This window comes from Pseudomyrmex gracilis, unplaced genomic scaffold, assembly GCF_002006095.1.
Source record: "Pseudomyrmex gracilis isolate BER0280 unplaced genomic scaffold, ASM200609v1 scaffold_56, whole genome shotgun sequence".
NCBI classification, from domain to species: Eukaryota; Metazoa; Arthropoda; class Insecta; order Hymenoptera; family Formicidae; genus Pseudomyrmex; species Pseudomyrmex gracilis.
In genome coordinates, this window is record NW_018020640.1 from 434,766 (window position 1) to 451,029 (window position 16,264).

Consider the following 16,264-nt stretch of genomic DNA (forward strand, 5'->3'; position numbering starts at 1 on the left):
CTTCACATCTTCACAACAGAGTGATATCTACATTTGTTGCTTGCAAGAGAGCAGCTTGGTTACTTTGATTGTTTTTTTTTTGTGTGCATTTATACACAGCGATTCGGATTCCATTTAAAACTGTAAGTCCGCTGAAATTACAATTTGAAATTTGAAATTTCGAAACTTGAGAGTACGTGTGCTTGAGAAATTGTGAACTAAGTGTATGGGGCAGATGATTGGAACCTGCGAGCCCGAATATACAGCTTGAGAAGATGTTGCGTATTTGTGGTTAATTGCAACCAACGGTATTATTTTTGTTCAGTGCAGTTTTTATTTTTTATTTAATTATTTTTGCTAGTTGCACGTAGAGGTGCTCGGTGTTGGAGTTTGCAATATTTTGTAACTTTGTTTACTTTGTTCCATCTAATTTGACAGCTTATTTGATGTAGAACATGATTCTGTTTCTGCCGATTTAGGGTCAAGATTTGGGATGATAAAGGCACAGAATGATGGTATAAAACTGTCCGGAGTATCAGCGATTCGGATGAGAAATTCGGTCGACTGTTACCATCTAGCGGATCACGAGCCACTTTGCGAGGCAAGCTGGTGATCATGTTGAATTCGAGCACCGTTGTGGCTCATATCGTCAAACTTGTTGTGACCACATTATGCATGAGACATCTCGTCGAATGGCAGGCCTTCGGAAGAACAAAAACCTTGCCGACCGAATGGTCTCTGCGTGCCTTCGAAATTCTTTTTATGCACTCACTTCTGGGAATCTTCAGATTTGGTGAGTCAAATAGAAATTCACACCTATTCTTGTTTTTTTTACCAATGTTGTTCTTTATGCAACATTCAACTTAATTCGGTTTTAAAACCAATTAGATTGCTTTTTTTTTTCTATTCATGTGTTTATTTCGTTCTTCAAATATTGTAATGTAAATGTTTCTTTATACGTAAATTCTTAGGTGGAATAATAGACAAATTGTTTTGCTATTCTTCTAGTTTCCAGTTGTAGAGATATGTTTATATCTTTTCTCTTGGCAGTCTGCTTTTTTCAAAAACAAACCACTATCCTTATTCAAAGCATAAACTTATAGGTATGGACCTTTCAAGATTCCATGTCATAACTTGGGAAGGGGGGTAGGGAGGGGGCACAGAGAAGATCCAGTTGATATACAAAGTATAACACATGGCCACACGTGACTTTTAATTTTTGTGTCTAAATCGAGAATGGAAGAGGAAGATGATTTTCCATTTGCCAAGGATTTATATGGTAATGATTTGTGCAAGTTTACTTGACACATAGTTGGAACAAGTGAGGAACTGTTGCACAAAAAACATTTTAAATTTTTATATTTTTATGGCTTTATCACTATTTGCAGTATTTTATAGCTTTGTTTCGATTTTTGTAAGTTTTTAAAGAGACAATAACACTTTGTCTGACTTCAATTTTTTAAAGACACACGAGCTTGTAAGATAAAATATCTATATATATGGATTATACATTAGGACGTTCTATTCGCACAAGCTTTACCAACGTCAGCTTTTGCACGCACATGTGTCAGAATGTTTTTGAACATGGTTCCAGCGATATTAAATATTTTATGTTTATCTGCTCAGCACTGTTTCACCTTGTGTTAAGTCTGTTGCATATTTATATATGTGATATATTATTTCTTACATGTTCCAACAAGTTAGCAAACGGTATGGTCATGTGATCAAATTGTATTTGTTTACGTACACTGTTTTCTTTTAGAGAAATTAGAGCACAGTTATAACATTGAATCTTGTATCCTTTTCATACGTGTATAATTCATAGTGATTTGTATAGGTTTCATGTATTGAGGTATCTTTTTATCTCTGTAATTCTAAAATTTTCAGGGATTCCGTTTACCATGTCATCGAGATCCACAGCGAGATACTTTAGATACTTCTATGACTGGTTCTCCATCGTTGTTGAAATTGTCCCGTTGGCATTATTGACGTCTGGTATATTGAGCGCGTATCAGGTCGAGGAAAACCTTCGTATGTTGATGTTGATGTTTGGCACAATACCGATATTCTTTCCGCTGGTGAAAAGTCAGAATGGAAGTCAAGGTCAAAAACTATATTTTTTAACTAATATCATCATCGTACTGCAAATACTGGTGATAACAATACTTGGCTTGCAAAATGACAATTACAATGTTATCAGTTTAGTCGCTTCCTATATCTTTAAACGGTTTTTTGTGGAAGAATTTTGTTATCAATATAGTATACCCTATACTGACTTGATGCAATATTGCATATGCTTTGTCGAAGTCTTTACAGTATTAACAGTTAAGGAATTATAAGAGATTTATAAGACTTTATACATAAAATGTATAACTTTGTACTATATAAAATTTATCTATTGTCTACGATAGGTAAAAAGGCCAATATGAGGCAATATACGAGATGTCAGTGAGATGTCTTTTGTTTCAATAAAACTACATAAAAATGTAGTTTTGATTCATAAATCAGATTTTCTTCAGTGAATAATTGAGCAGAGAAACAAAAATTAAAAATTAAAAGAAAATTATCACATAAAAAATTAAATAACACAGTACAATAAACCTTTTTCTTCAGTTATTCACTGAAGAAGATTCGATAGATTCCACGGATCAAAACGTTTTATGTTATTATTTTATTTGATAAAACTACATTTTTACACACTGACATCTTATATATTGGCTCTTTATCTATTGTAGACATTTTCACGAACTGTTTCACTTTTTATCTGTTTTCTATTTCAAGCACACACAAACGTCATATATAAATTCAACAAATCAGTTATTACAAAGAGAGTCAATTTTTAAAATAAAAAATAAAGAATTTGTCGTAGTTATATAAGCGTTTTACAACCAATTGTTCGATAATATGTGGTACAATATTTTGTAATATATATCTACATGTATACGTAACGCAGTTGTATAGCGATACACAAACACACATGCGATACACAAACAATACATTATTTTACTATCATCAACTTCCAAGTTAAGTGACATATGGCATATAAATCTTGGAGTAAACATTTATGCTATATATCTTTATTCATATATATCTCAAAAGGAACTGATTTTTTAAATAACAAAAAGAAAATTTGTATTTTAATTATTATATATATGAAACTTGTACAACAATTTTTATTCGTTTTTATAATCGAATATAATACTAGGAACAATTTATATAATTTTGAAGTGTAATACATGATAAAAAAAAGTTGTCTTATCACGTTTGTATATTGTTGTTTCTCTTTTTCATTTTCCATGTAAAATGAAATAATAACCAGGCAATTTTTAATCTTTTTAGAATAACCGCGCGTGATGTTACAGCCGAGGAATCTCATCGTTAATTTGGCACGCACAAGATTGCCTCACAGAATTTGGCACGCGGTTAATGCAATGACCACCGAAATTACTTGAATATGTCACAGTGTGAGCGACCACACCACGGAAAATAAATTTTCAATAAAATTATTGACTCGATATTATAGCCATGTCTCACACGCGTGATAATATCCGGTGAGCGACGCGCAATTTATCCCGAAAACACGCATTACGAAATGAATGTTCCGCAGTTGTTTACGATTGGCAATAATAGTTGTTGGCAACCGGACGAGCAATGTTCAAAATTATTTTTTGTTACCCGACTGGAAAATATGTGTGAACGGTGACGAAGGGGAGCTGGAGGCGGAGGAGCGGTCAGATATATTTTTACACCACTATAGCTGCATGCTAGATAGGGTCACGTTGTAACGGTTTGCAGCCGCGAATCGCGTAGGCAGCGAGCTGAGAACGGTAATACATACAGCCTCTCATTTCGAACTTTGTCGTCTAATAAACAATTGCGAAAAGAAATAAATGTGAACAAAGTTTCTATATCAACAGAGCCCAAAATATTATATTTTTTTAATATTACATATTAATTCCGTTAAATAAATTAAACGGTTGGTACGCACACATATATGTGAGCAATGCGCGTGTACACACGTGACATCTGCTCCGTCTTCCCTCGTGTGTGCTGCGCGCATGTAATATGGATTCATTCATAAATACTATGAATACGTGCTAATTTTACACATTTTCTATATATATCGTTTGTTTCCGCGGCAGTAATCCGATATAAATGAAATACTTTTGAGCATGAAACGCTGCATAATAACCGGGAGAAGGGGCATTTCACCCAATTTATATTCGCACACATTTCAATACATTTATATTTTAATATTATTTTTGTCATATAAAAGAGTTTGTTGCGTAAACATTTTACAAACAGCTTCAAATTAACGTATACAATGAAACTTGTCTTTTTGTACGTTTCTTGTTTTTGTAGTATTTGATAAATCAATTTCTTTTTGTTTTTTTTTTGTTTTTGACCGGAAAAATCTGTCCGTCGATCTGTCGTCATCATGATGAGTAACACTATGGATTTTTCAATTTAATATTGGCCTTCGTGAAAAGTTAAGTGACAACGTGGAGAGAAGATCGTGGTCACTTATAACATATTTCATTTTTCGTCGAAGTCACGGCTCTATTTTTGCGTCCACCGCGTCTTTCTAGCTGGTTTAGCGGAGAGGAAGTCTTTATACCGGGACGGAAGGACGGGTTTTCTTCAAGTGTCCGCCGTCCACCGTCCGCCGTAGGCCCGTTCGCGGCTTGCCTAATACGGTTTAAAAAAATTCCCGGTTGCAAATATCATTTATATTAATCATCATGGTAAGACCAACGATACGAGCGCGAAAAAAGTGTTTGTCAAAGAAAAGAGGCTGTAAATTTGTAAAGAGATATTTGTAATTATAGTTGCAAGTGCCGTATCTGAGAAACAAAATTATAAGTTAATTAAATAGTTATTTGTAAGAAAGAGAACATTTTTTTTTTTCAAGTAATAAAGAAATTTCAAAGTTCGAATGTTGTCGGAAATATCGACGTACGTAGCTTTGTTCTTTGATTCCAAATAGAATTGTATAATAAAAATACACACATATTTCGTAGATGAATTAGAAAATTGTTTTGTTTCGAACGTTCTCGCAGGAAGAAGAACATGATCAAAAAGTGGCTGTGATGCGCAAGGCATTTCAAATGTTCGACACGACAAAAAGCGGTTTTATCGAAACCCTGAAAATCTCAACGATATTAAACACAATGGGGCAACTGTTCGACGATGGCGAGTTGAACGCCTTGATCGAGGAGAACGATCCCGAAGGCACTGGTAAAGTGAATTTCGACCAGTTTTGTAAAATCGTCGGTCGGTTCCTCGAGGAGGAAGATGCCGAGGCGATGCAGGAAGAACTGAAAGAAGCGTTTCGATTGTACGATCGTGAAGGTAACGGATACATTACCACGGCTACGTTAAAGGAGATATTAGCCGCGCTCGACGACAAACTCACCAGCTCTGATCTCGACGGAATAATCGCGGAGATTGACACAGACGGTTCCGGCACTGTCGACTTTGACGGTAAATTGACAAATTTGTTTTCTAACTACATTAATTTCGTTTAAATATTCTCATATGATTTTTTTATATTTCCTGCAGAATTTATGGAAATGATGACCGGAGAATAATATCATATGTACTGAGACGCGGCGACAGATGCACATTACTTGATATATCATTAAAAAGGCGAATTGTGAACTTTCTTAATAAAAAAATATTTGCGCGGGAGAAGTTGTTTTATTTATCCTCACTTAATCCTGACTTATTTTAAATATTTGAGGAAGGATCGATTCAATATTGATTGATGAAAAACGGATGATTTACAAAGAAATATTTCGAGGTTTGCGTTTTAAGGCAATTTATTAATTGCAGTTGCTACACAATATTAACAAATCTTTTGTCATTGAAAAAATATGAAAAAAATATAACTCTTGATAGCATTATGAAGATATGCCGAAGTCGCGTTTATCTGATACGTAGGAACATATTACTGAGTGTTCATTTCGTTGGTGGGTTGACCTTCATGATAAACAAGAACCGTTGAAACATGGACGTTGGGAACCGAAAGAGCGCCAGTGGTCAGAGGTCTGTCCAATGGGTAGCCGAGTGGCTTACCGTCTAGAGAAACAGCGCCACCGATAACCTGGGAGATGGGTTTGTTCTGGAAGTATTTGTTGATGGATCCATCCTGTGTCTGTTGTCCTTCAGCCATGATGCCTTGGTAGCCACCGGCATGATACTGTCCGCTACCGATGTATGAGGCACCGTGTCCTTGTTGTTGTTGGCTCTGTCCTTGGTAGGTGTTTTGGTATGCACCCTGAATTTGAGACAAGACACCAGAGAGAGGATTTTGGATTCCCTGTCCTTGTACTCCTTGGGCGCCGTGTACGTTATGTACGCTGTGAAGACCTTGCACGCTTTGTACACCATGTGGGATCTGCACACCTTGCTGTAATCCCTGTACGCCTTGAACTCCTACAGTAGATTGTTGTCCCTGTTGTCCCTGTTCCTGCTGTTCTTGTCCGTAGATACCTGGATATTGAGTCCTGTCTTGAGCCCATTGTTGAGTCCATTGTTGAGATTTTTCCCATAAGTCGAGTCTCTGCTGTCCTTGTTGCCCTTGTTGTCCTTGTTGCCCTTGTTGTCCTTGTTGTCCTTGTTGTCCTTGTTGCCCTTGTTGTCCTTGTTGCCCTTGTTGTCCTTGTTGTCCTTGTTGTCCTTGTTGTCCTTGTTGTCCTTGCTGTCCGTGGTATTGGCTCTGTACACCGTAGACATTTTGTTGTCCTTGGGTATGTTGTCTCTGGCCGACTTGATAGTGGCTATGCGTATACGGATACTGTCCGTGTTGCTGAGTGTAGAGATCAGCATAATGGTTCCTTACAGCTGTAAGAAAGAAATGACTTATCTTCAAGTCGTTCAAAAATGAGCGGCTTTTTCGGTTTAGGATCGATAACACACCTTGGTTTCCTTGCTGGTTGAGGGGTAGATTCTGAGGTACAACCTCCACAGTCTGCTGCATATCGGATGTCTGACCTTGGTGTTGCTGAATCTGTTGATATTCCTGCGGGCTGACTACTTGATACTGGTGCTGCTGATATGTCTGGAACTGTTGCGGTATCACTGGTCCATAAGAGGGCATGTTCTGTCCTTCTTGAGAGATCACAACTAACAACTGAAGCGGCAATCCTTGCTGCTGACCCTTAGGAAGAGTCAACCTAGCTGGGAAGCTAAAGATCTGCTGCGGCTGTGGAAATTTTAATCTTGAGTTTCGCGTTCATCAGGATAAATATTATGAAATCTATGCGTAAAAGGACAATCACCTCAGTGATGTAGAACGGTTCCTTGGCGTGAACAGCACCGCTAACACGCTGCTTGATTTCTTGAACTGATGGATAGTCGAAGCTCTGGCTCGGTGCCTGCTGGGATTGTCTAACGATAACGTTCTGTCCTCGCTGAACTGTAAAAAGAAGAAAAAGAAAGATTTTCAGCTTTTTCTCAAAAAAAAAATTATTGGATAATCTCGCAATCGGAAACATACGGTTAGTTATGAACTGATCAAGTTCGACAAATTTGTGTCTGTGTTGGGAGATGCTAATAGGCTGGCCTTGGTAGTCATATTTCGGTCCTAAGTAGACACGGACGACGGCACTGGGGACGTTCTGCGTGCTCTGGACGGTGATCTGATACTCGTACGGTTTGTGGTCTAATCTCTTCAGTTGCGCTTGGATGTGTTTCTGTTGTTGTTGTTGTTGTTGCTGCTGCTGCTGAACTTGCTGTTGCTGGCCTACTTGTTGCTGTTGCTGTTGCTGGCCAGTGGCTGCATCAAGATCGACGTAGTAATCGTTGAAAACAGTCACAAGCGGACTGATCTGAACATCTTGAATGCTAACTCCGGGCAACAGAATGTCATTGTATTGGTACGCGGGCAGAGAATCCTGGTACTGTTGGAACAGACTGATTACTTTCTTATAAAGTTGGTAAAAAGCTGGATCACGAACGGCGACTTGTCCCAATTCAAGGACGGAAGGAGTGTAGTCGTAGATGTTTTGTGCTTCGGGAGCGTTGCCGAGGAGCTGACGCGCGGCGGCTTGGAGGCTACCATAGTATCTAAAATATAGAAAATATAGAATCGTTTATAAGTACTGCATAATGAGAATAAAATAATACTTCAGTATGCGATCATATAAAAAATTAACCTCGGGTTAACACTTCTGCCAGTTCCCTGAATAAGATCTCCAAGGATGTTCAAACCTTGCGGTTGGTAGAGAGAGAGGAAGGCGCCTTGCGGAGTAATGACATGGCCGGAGTCAATGGCTTCAATCAGTCTTTGTTCGATTTTCTTGACAGCTTGAATAAGAGTGTTCTTAGCAGGACTCAGCTGAACATCCTCAGAACGTCCCGAAACTTCAAGTCCGTTCGGGTGTCGGAGGTGCGGTTGGTACGTCGACTGTACGTTGATATAGTCAGTGTCCTGGATTGGACCGAGTCCGTTCGAAAGACGATTCAATTCGTAATGAGCCAACAATTGTTGGTGAAGATAATAGTAAACGGATCCCTGGTTGTTCTGATTTTCTTGACCTTGAATGCCTTGCTGTTGGTATTGCTGTACCGGAGATTGCTGCTGAGATCCCTGCTTGAATTATATTAAAAAAATCAAAATATGTTTGCACAAAGCAAACTTCAAAACAAAATTAATATATTATACATTTTACTTTTTCCACCGTTCGTATAAAATAATTGTAAAAAAATATATATTATAATTTTAAAATTATTGCATACTTTTTGTTGTGACAAGTATCCAGCGAGATTGACATAACTGTAATAGTTAGCAAGACCAACATCTTGTGTGAAGTAGGAAAGCTGTTGTTCGTCGTTGGATAATTGGGAAGAGTAATTGACGGGGATAACAACAGTGTTTTGTCCTTGTACAGTGCTTTGTTGTGCGCTCTGTGCAGCGATGTTCTGGGCTTGTTGAATGATCCTAGCATCGAAATAATATTGAGGAACGATTTCGTAGAGCGGCGGCAAGATGACACCCTGTGTCTCGGGATGTTGAAGAACGGCACCGATCAAAGCCTTGACGAATTGTCCCTCGTTAACATGGACGCGGGCCCATGCAGCGGTTGCCAAAAACGTCTGGTAGTTCTGAGCGCCTAATAAAATTCTGTGCAGCAAAGAGACCTCTTTGCGGAGCTGACTGATTGAGCTCGAGTAGACAGTGCCTTTTGGTTGCACCAGTCCAGCCTGTACTGCGCCAGCGTAGTACTGAACGAGAATGGGATTGTCGTATTGATGGGAGTTGCCTACGATATCGTATGTAGTACCAAGGATCTGGAGCTCCTGGTTCGGGATCGGTTGAGTGATTTGTTGTAACAGCAAGATCACATCTTGTTGTTTTTTCAGAAGATCCTGGTTAGCTACAAGACAAATAAGAAGACAAAACGTCGTTTACTTTAAAAAAATTACAAGTATCACTTTCTTTAAATTACGTTTCTTTTTTCAAGCAATAAACAACGTAGAAAGAACACAGTTTACACATACATTAAAAAAATACTTGTGCTTTAATAGAATGTAAGTCAAATTTCTTTTACACATATTTTCTCAAGCGACTTTATAGAGTCGTTCTTCGATTCTATAAATCCAGAACAGATGAGAAATAATGAGAAAGAGAATAGCAGAGAGAAAAACGATATCTTACCAGCACGCTGTTTCTGCTGCTGCTGCTGCTGCTGCTGCTGTTGCTGCTGCTGCTGTTGGTGGTGTTGGGGTAGAGCAGCCCCAAAAACTGCCAGAGCCAGTAGAACGATCGCACACCTCATTGTGATGCTGTCAATGCCGTCTGCCGCATGCTGTTCATCACTCGAGTGCAGTCTTTTATACCCAAATCGTATCGAATAAGGGCATTATCGGCAGCGACCCATTGACCCATCGCCGTGAAAGATTTCGCTGTCTACGCGCGATACCCCCTGCTATTTCGGATAAATCATTCGAAGCCTAATCGAAGGTTAACCGATGATAATGATCCCTGGGCAAGAATAAGTTGCATCATCAGTTACAATATAAAAAACGTTTCGTCAGTTTCTGCAAGACAAAATGTAATTATCTGTATCACAAACACAGGTTTATTGTTCGATTATTTCATATATGTATTTTTTCTTTTGTTCAAGGAAGAGGAAGGTGAGAGTTTTATTCACCTTTAAAAATAAAATAAAATTTATATATATATAAAATTTATATATATATATATATATAAAGCGATAAATTATTCTATCATGTTTATGCGAATCTTTTTTCACATGTAATATTTTATCCCAACAAAAAACAAAATAATATAAATGCCTGTTTTAAAAAATCTATGATTGCTTTACTGTGTGTAAGAAGATATTTTTTTTTATCTTCAAGTGTCACATGAGACGAGAAACATTATATATCATTATCTCATAATTAAGAAACATTACATATAATAGATTTGAGATCACATACAATAAATTTGTTTCTCCAATATATATAATAATGATTACGACTGAGAAAAACATCTAACATTTTCCGTAAACTAATATGTGTTTGTGTGTGTATATACATATTTACAATTTCATGTGAATTACACACAATGTTGTAGTGGCGCTCTTTAATTGATTGATTTTCGGCTGAAAAAAGCAATTAAATTCGCATCGAATAAATAACAGCGTTGATATACTGTAGACATAATGTAGATAACAAAGTTGCGAAGTGTAGTTTCAAGTGACAATGTAATTTAAATGAACATTTTATTTCTGAAGTGATAAAAAACAAAAATTTATATTTATTATAATTTTTATATTATATAATTATTATATAATTTTATAGTACGCAATTTATATTTATAATTTTGTAAAAAGTAGAAAATTTTTATTTTGCATAAAATCGAGAATCTATTTTGTATGAAATCGAAAATTTCGAAGTATTAAGTAATCAGTTAAATTGTAATAAGTATTACAATTATTAATAAGTATTAATACAATTGTAATAAGTATTAATTATGTTTCAATCACATTTCAGCTCGATATTCCGTAAAAAATATAAAAATTCGCCAATCTCCCGAGATATGTAAATCTAATTATAACTTTTTTAGTGGTAAACTTATTTGCGCTTGAAACTTTCTGTAACTTGATAATCGCATTATTATCTTGCGCATGTAGTCGTCATTCGCAAGATTAAACATTGAAACACATTTTAATCTATTTACAATCGTATTCAAGTTTCAAGATTAGAAAAAAATACTCTGTTAAATGTTCCATGGAATTTTTTAGAGGGAAGAGAAAAATACAATAAAAAATGTGAAAAATTGTTAGCTCTTTTATATTCATGATACAATAATTAAAATACGTACGTATACACATTTTATTTCAATATATTCATATTTTTTTTCAATTATATTTTAATTAAATTTTCTTAATATATATATATATATAACAAACTTTAATTCACGAATGTGATAAAACTTCTATAATTAATAAATTAGTTTGAATTGAGTTTATTAACTTCCATATTAACTCTTAGAAAATCATCATACATACGTGAAATTCAATGATGTGATAAGGAAGCATTATTGAGTAGAGCAAGTTTTAAATATTATTGTTACTTCTTCATTATCTCCCGATAATTATCCTCTGGATAAAGATATATCTTGCCTAGATAAAGTTGTCGAGAAGTTTATCTAGAGGTGTGAAGAAAAATTCGGCATAATTTACTTCTGTCACAGGTACTTTTACATATGTATATATATATTCATTCTTATAAAATTTTATTTTTCTACAGAAAGGTAACTTATAAATATCTACATAAATTCATATATGTACATGTAAGTATTGCTGTTATCGTTGTTTTGCTTCTCGAATATAAGATATTCTTGCATCACACGAGAAAAATATCAGCAAGATTTGCGCTAAGCGCAAACATCTCATAAAAATTTGATAAAGCATACAACGTGAAAAGAAAAAAAAAGATTCGTGTATAAGAGAAAGATAAATTTTCTCTCGTCGAAGTATTTCTCAGACAGATAACGATTGTGCGTCGATTTTGATGAACATCAAATTAGAATTAATTCGAATGTAATAAGTACCTAAAAAACTTTTTAACTGAAGAAATTTAGGAACGAGAAATATTTCGGTCATATCATATATCGCCGCTCTGATTTTCCAGTTGGGGTCGATTGGGGTTTTCTTCAGAGAGTTTCCGGTTCAAACAGGAAATCATCATCGGTTTTCTAACCTAAATAGAAAATTTATTTTCGCTACACATACAATAGCGTTCAGCAAAACAATTGCTGAGTTGTCGCCCTTGTCAATACAACGATGATCAGTGGTTCTAAAAGTAAGAGCCTATCACGTTTTGATCGCTGCAAAAACGTGCGTTTCGATATTCACTGCCGGTGTACCGGAAATCTATAGCACGTGTCACGTGAAGTGTACAGATTTTTAGTACTGCCAGTGAATATCGGAACACACAGTCCTATACAGTTTGATCTTGAACGACAAGCAGAACGCATCTCAGAGAGACAATAATGGCGAGCTGATGTTGACAAACAAGTAGATAGGATATAAAAGTTAGGATATAAGTCAGATAAAAAAAAAAAAGAAAAAAACTGTCGTTCGTTGACAACAATCGAGTTTTTTATGCGAAAGGAACAACATGAGTCTCAATGGCATCTCCTTATTATATGCTGCAAAGACATTTATTGAGCTGCCTGGTTATATTTACGAGGACGACGGCGAGGATTTGATTTTGGGTCTTACGTACAATGCCGAACAACGCGATGCCGAACAACGCGATGCCAAACAACGCAATGTTAAACAAGATCGTAAAAAAGGAACCAAGAGAAAATTAGCGGACGATATGCGGATAGAATCTCCGAATGACACTGCCGCGTCTTTGACAGACGCCGAGCAATTAATAAATAAATATCAAAGTTACATGGCACATATAATTCCACCTCTCAACGATATGGCGTTTAGAACTTATTTTGGGTATGTTTGTATATTATATTTATTTTGAATACATATATATATATCTCGTACACAACTCATTTTTGATTACACACTTAGATCTATCTTATTAGAGAAATTTGTCTAATTGTTTGTGTCAATTGTTTCTCGTCAGTGTGTCACTTTCCACATTCGAATTTATTTTGAACGAGGTTGGCGACAAGCTCTATCGCAGTATCAATGGAAATGAAATGATACCCGCAGAAAAACAACTTCTTGTGTGTCTAAGACGTTATGCAACAGCAACCCCATATAGGTGTGTATCATCACTTATGTAAGCATATCTTACCTACCTACGAAGATGCAAAATTCAATACAAGACAAATTTTATTTCAGCATATTTGTAAATGATTTTTATAAGATTGGCAAATCCACAGCTGTTAGATCTGTGCATCGTGTCACAAAAGCTTTGTGCGAACTCGAGTCAAAATATATAACCTGGCCTGATAAACATGGTATTGAGGATGTTATTCATGGTTTTTACAATGAGAACGGTTTTCCCGATACTGTAGGAGCCATTGGCAGTACTTATATCACTGTGTCTGCGACCAGACAATATCCTAGGGAATGGGTTAATCGAAAAGGCTTTCATTCAATTTTTCTTCAGGTAAACATTTCAATAAAGCTTTCACGTGTGACATATTTATTGATTCTATGGTTTTATTGCGCAAGAGTCCGATTTGAAATGATGATTCGAAATAAATTTTAAATGTGATTTGTACGCAGGCTGTTTGCGATCACAGGAATTATTTTACGCATGTTTCTGTGGGTTCAATTGAGGCTGCACGCTCGGCAATTGTTAAGCTTATCAATGATCCGGAGAAGTTTCCGAAAAACACTCACCTAATTGGAAACGCTTCTTACGGATTAAGCGAGCGTATTTTGATCCCGTATACTGAGAACGGATCACGTCCCATGACGCAACGTGAAAAGAATTACAACGCTCATCATGCTTCCGGACGAGTTATGATTGATACAGCGTTCTCTATTCTTAAAGGACGATGGAAAAGCATCCAGAATACACTGGCGACGAATAACACAAAATTTCTACCTAGTCATATATTAGCGTGTTGCGTGCTACACAATATGTGCATATTGAATGAAGATAAATTGGACTTGGAGGATCAGGCTGTTGTTTTAGACGCGGAAGAAGATTTTATAAAAGAGAAAAAAATTGACTGCAAAAATCGTTCTGCCGCTGAAATGAAGAGAAACAAAATATGTTCCAGTTTAGAAATGATTATTTGAACAAGTAAACTTATATATATATATTGTCTTATATATATATATTTTTTTTTTTGCTTTTACATGTATAAAAAAAAAATGCAACTGACTTTTCTAGTACGATCTTTTGGAAAATTCGAGTACCGTTTTTTTAGTTTCTTCTTGAAATAAAAAAGCCGTTGGATAGTTTGGGGTATTTTTTTATTTTTTTTATCGATCCTAGAATCCCTAGCAAACGCAACTTTTTGATTGGACGTTGAGAAATCCGCTCCGAGCTGTCGTCGCGCGACTCGCGGTGTGAAAATCCGCCATTAAAGTCTATTAGCTTTGTCCAGCGGAGCGAGGGAAAACAATCATCGATCCGCTCTCGGAACCCGATTGTTTCTCGGATGGAGTTTTGAAATCGCGAATGAACAAGATCACCGAGCTAATTGACCGTGTCATTTGTTTTTTTTCCTTTTAATATGCACACGTCCGTCAAAGACGTAAAGAAGTTTTAACACGCACGGGGCACAGTGCAGGAGTAATGGCAACTATGGGCGAGTCCCTTACTCTGGCAAGAGGTAAAGGTTTCGATCTGTTCCTAATTTAAACAACCAAGAATTACTTGGTAAACTTGATAATGCGAGTTTCACGAGTTTTTTTTACAACAATCTGTTTTAAAACAAAGTTTATTTTCTTCGCAGATGTCAAGAGATCGATAGAATTGTTGGATAAACTTCAAAAAGGTAAAAGAAATATATTGCGGTAATAATAATGACACAAGATGAAACAACACTACGGTGTCTATTTTTATTTTAATTTCGGTTTTCGTAATCGTTCGTTGGTTTTTTAGGAGGTGAGGTTCCCACGACAAAACTAGCAGCTTTGCAAAAAGTGTTACAAAGTGATTTTCTCAGTGCTGTGAGGGAAGTGTACGAGCATGTGTACGAAACTGTTGATATTCAGGTAAACTTATAAATAAAACCACTCGGCAGGTGATTGAAAATAGTACATGTAGTCTCATTAAATATTATAGATTTTTATTTTCGTCAGGGATCGCAGGACATCCGCGCGTCCGCGACAGCGAAGGCGACCGTTGCCGCTTTTGCGGCCAGTGAGGGTCACGCGCATCCACGTGTAGTCGAATTACCGAAAACGGAGGAAGGACTTGGTTTTAACGTAATGGGAGGTAAAGAACAAAATTCGCCGATTTACATATCCCGCATTATCCCCGGCGGTGTCGCTGACAGACACGGAGGTCTGAAACGCGGAGATCAACTTCTGTCCGTTAACGGAGTGGTTAGTAAAAAAAACTTTTGTTTTTTTTTCTGTTTATCTAAATATTTAACCGACACGGTCACGATAAAAAAATGGTTGCAGTGCGTGGAGGGTGAGAATCACGAAAAAGCGGTGGAATTGCTGAAGCAGGCTCAGAATTCCGTAAAATTGGTGGTGCGTTACACTCCGCGCGTTCTGGAAGAAATGGAGCTACGGTTTGACAAACAGAGAGCCGCACGCAGACGTCAACATATGCAATAAACCATCAAATGCTCGCAAAATGTTTGATTTGCGCGTTCATTGAGAAAATACAAAATTATTTACTATGATATCTATATACATATTTCATGACTATTTGCGCTCATATTTGTGTGTATATATACATAGTTAGACAGCATTTTATCGATATATATATATATATACATATTGTATTCATTGTTCTCATTTATCAATAAATATAATCTGTGTTATCGAAATGTGTTGCAACTGTGTGTGTGTGTGTGTATACAGGGTGTCTGAACAATTTTGACACAGCCGAAGTGTGAAGATAGATTGAATCAATCTAAACGGGAAGGTCGCGTATCATTTTGTAAAATTCGCGGGGTAGTTGAGCGATTAGATAATGTACGTGTGATCCAATGAGCGCGTGGGAAGCAACGGTCCCGGACTCTGTAGGCGTGTACAATTGTCATTTGTAAAGAAAACTGGCTTAATTCATTTGCAAAATGGTAGTTGAGACGATTTGAATGGCTGAAACCGGAAATCCGGTACTGTCTCGGTACTGTCGTACACCAAAGTCACAAGTTAAGCTGTCT

General features: G+C 36.6%; 4 protein-coding genes across 7 annotated transcripts; 3 read left to right on the top strand and 1 right to left on the bottom strand.

The window, feature by feature from the left end:
* Window positions 1–13: 13 nt before the first annotated feature.
* On the top strand, window positions 14–5,670 carry LOC109853887 (troponin C). Of its 3 annotated transcripts, XM_020426436.1 has the most exons (5): window positions 14–122; window positions 459–772; window positions 1,867–2,171; window positions 5,040–5,463; window positions 5,542–5,670. In XM_020426436.1, the coding sequence occupies exons 2-5, from the start codon at window positions 595–597 to the stop codon at window positions 5,568–5,570; spliced, it is 936 nt and encodes a 311-aa protein (XP_020282025.1). In that variant the 5' UTR covers window positions 14–122; window positions 459–594; the 3' UTR covers window positions 5,571–5,670. The 3 variants fall into 3 exon arrangements, with proteins under 3 accessions (XP_020282025.1, XP_020282024.1, XP_020282022.1); XM_020426435.1 differs by lacking the exons at window positions 14–122; window positions 459–772; window positions 1,867–2,171 and adding an exon at window positions 3,978–4,935; XM_020426433.1 differs by lacking the exons at window positions 14–122; window positions 459–772; window positions 1,867–2,171 and adding an exon at window positions 3,980–4,724.
* A 113-nt stretch (window positions 5,671–5,783) lies between these two features.
* Window positions 5,784–9,801, bottom strand: LOC109853882 (hexamerin-like). 2 transcript variants are annotated; one of them, XM_020426425.1, is made up of 7 exons: window positions 9,641–9,801; window positions 8,722–9,359; window positions 8,139–8,572; window positions 7,481–8,049; window positions 7,263–7,399; window positions 6,901–7,186; window positions 5,784–6,825 (listed from the first exon to the last, which is right to left on the bottom strand). In XM_020426425.1, the coding sequence occupies exons 1-7, from the start codon at window positions 9,759–9,761 to the stop codon at window positions 5,930–5,932; spliced, it is 3,081 nt and encodes a 1,026-aa protein (XP_020282014.1). In that variant the 5' UTR covers window positions 9,762–9,801; the 3' UTR covers window positions 5,784–5,929. The 2 variants fall into 2 exon arrangements, with proteins under 2 accessions (XP_020282014.1, XP_020282013.1); XM_020426424.1 differs by having other exon boundaries at window positions 8,139–8,575; window positions 9,641–9,800.
* A 2,206-nt stretch (window positions 9,802–12,007) lies between these two features.
* On the top strand, window positions 12,008–14,373 carry LOC109853911 (protein ANTAGONIST OF LIKE HETEROCHROMATIN PROTEIN 1-like). The gene is made up of 5 exons (XM_020426479.1): window positions 12,008–12,526; window positions 12,606–12,947; window positions 13,081–13,221; window positions 13,302–13,572; window positions 13,692–14,373. Exons 2-5 carry the CDS (start codon window positions 12,613–12,615, stop codon window positions 14,211–14,213), a joined length of 1,269 nt encoding a protein of 422 aa, XP_020282068.1. The 5' UTR covers window positions 12,008–12,526; window positions 12,606–12,612; the 3' UTR covers window positions 14,214–14,373.
* Window positions 14,374–14,518: 145 nt separating this feature from the next.
* Window positions 14,519–15,827, top strand: LOC109853912 (protein lin-7 homolog C). The gene is made up of 5 exons (XM_020426480.1): window positions 14,519–14,752; window positions 14,876–14,917; window positions 15,025–15,137; window positions 15,225–15,470; window positions 15,552–15,827. Exons 1-5 carry the CDS (start codon window positions 14,716–14,718, stop codon window positions 15,708–15,710), a joined length of 597 nt encoding a protein of 198 aa, XP_020282069.1. The 5' UTR covers window positions 14,519–14,715; the 3' UTR covers window positions 15,711–15,827.
* Window positions 15,828–16,264: the final 437 nt, after the last annotated feature.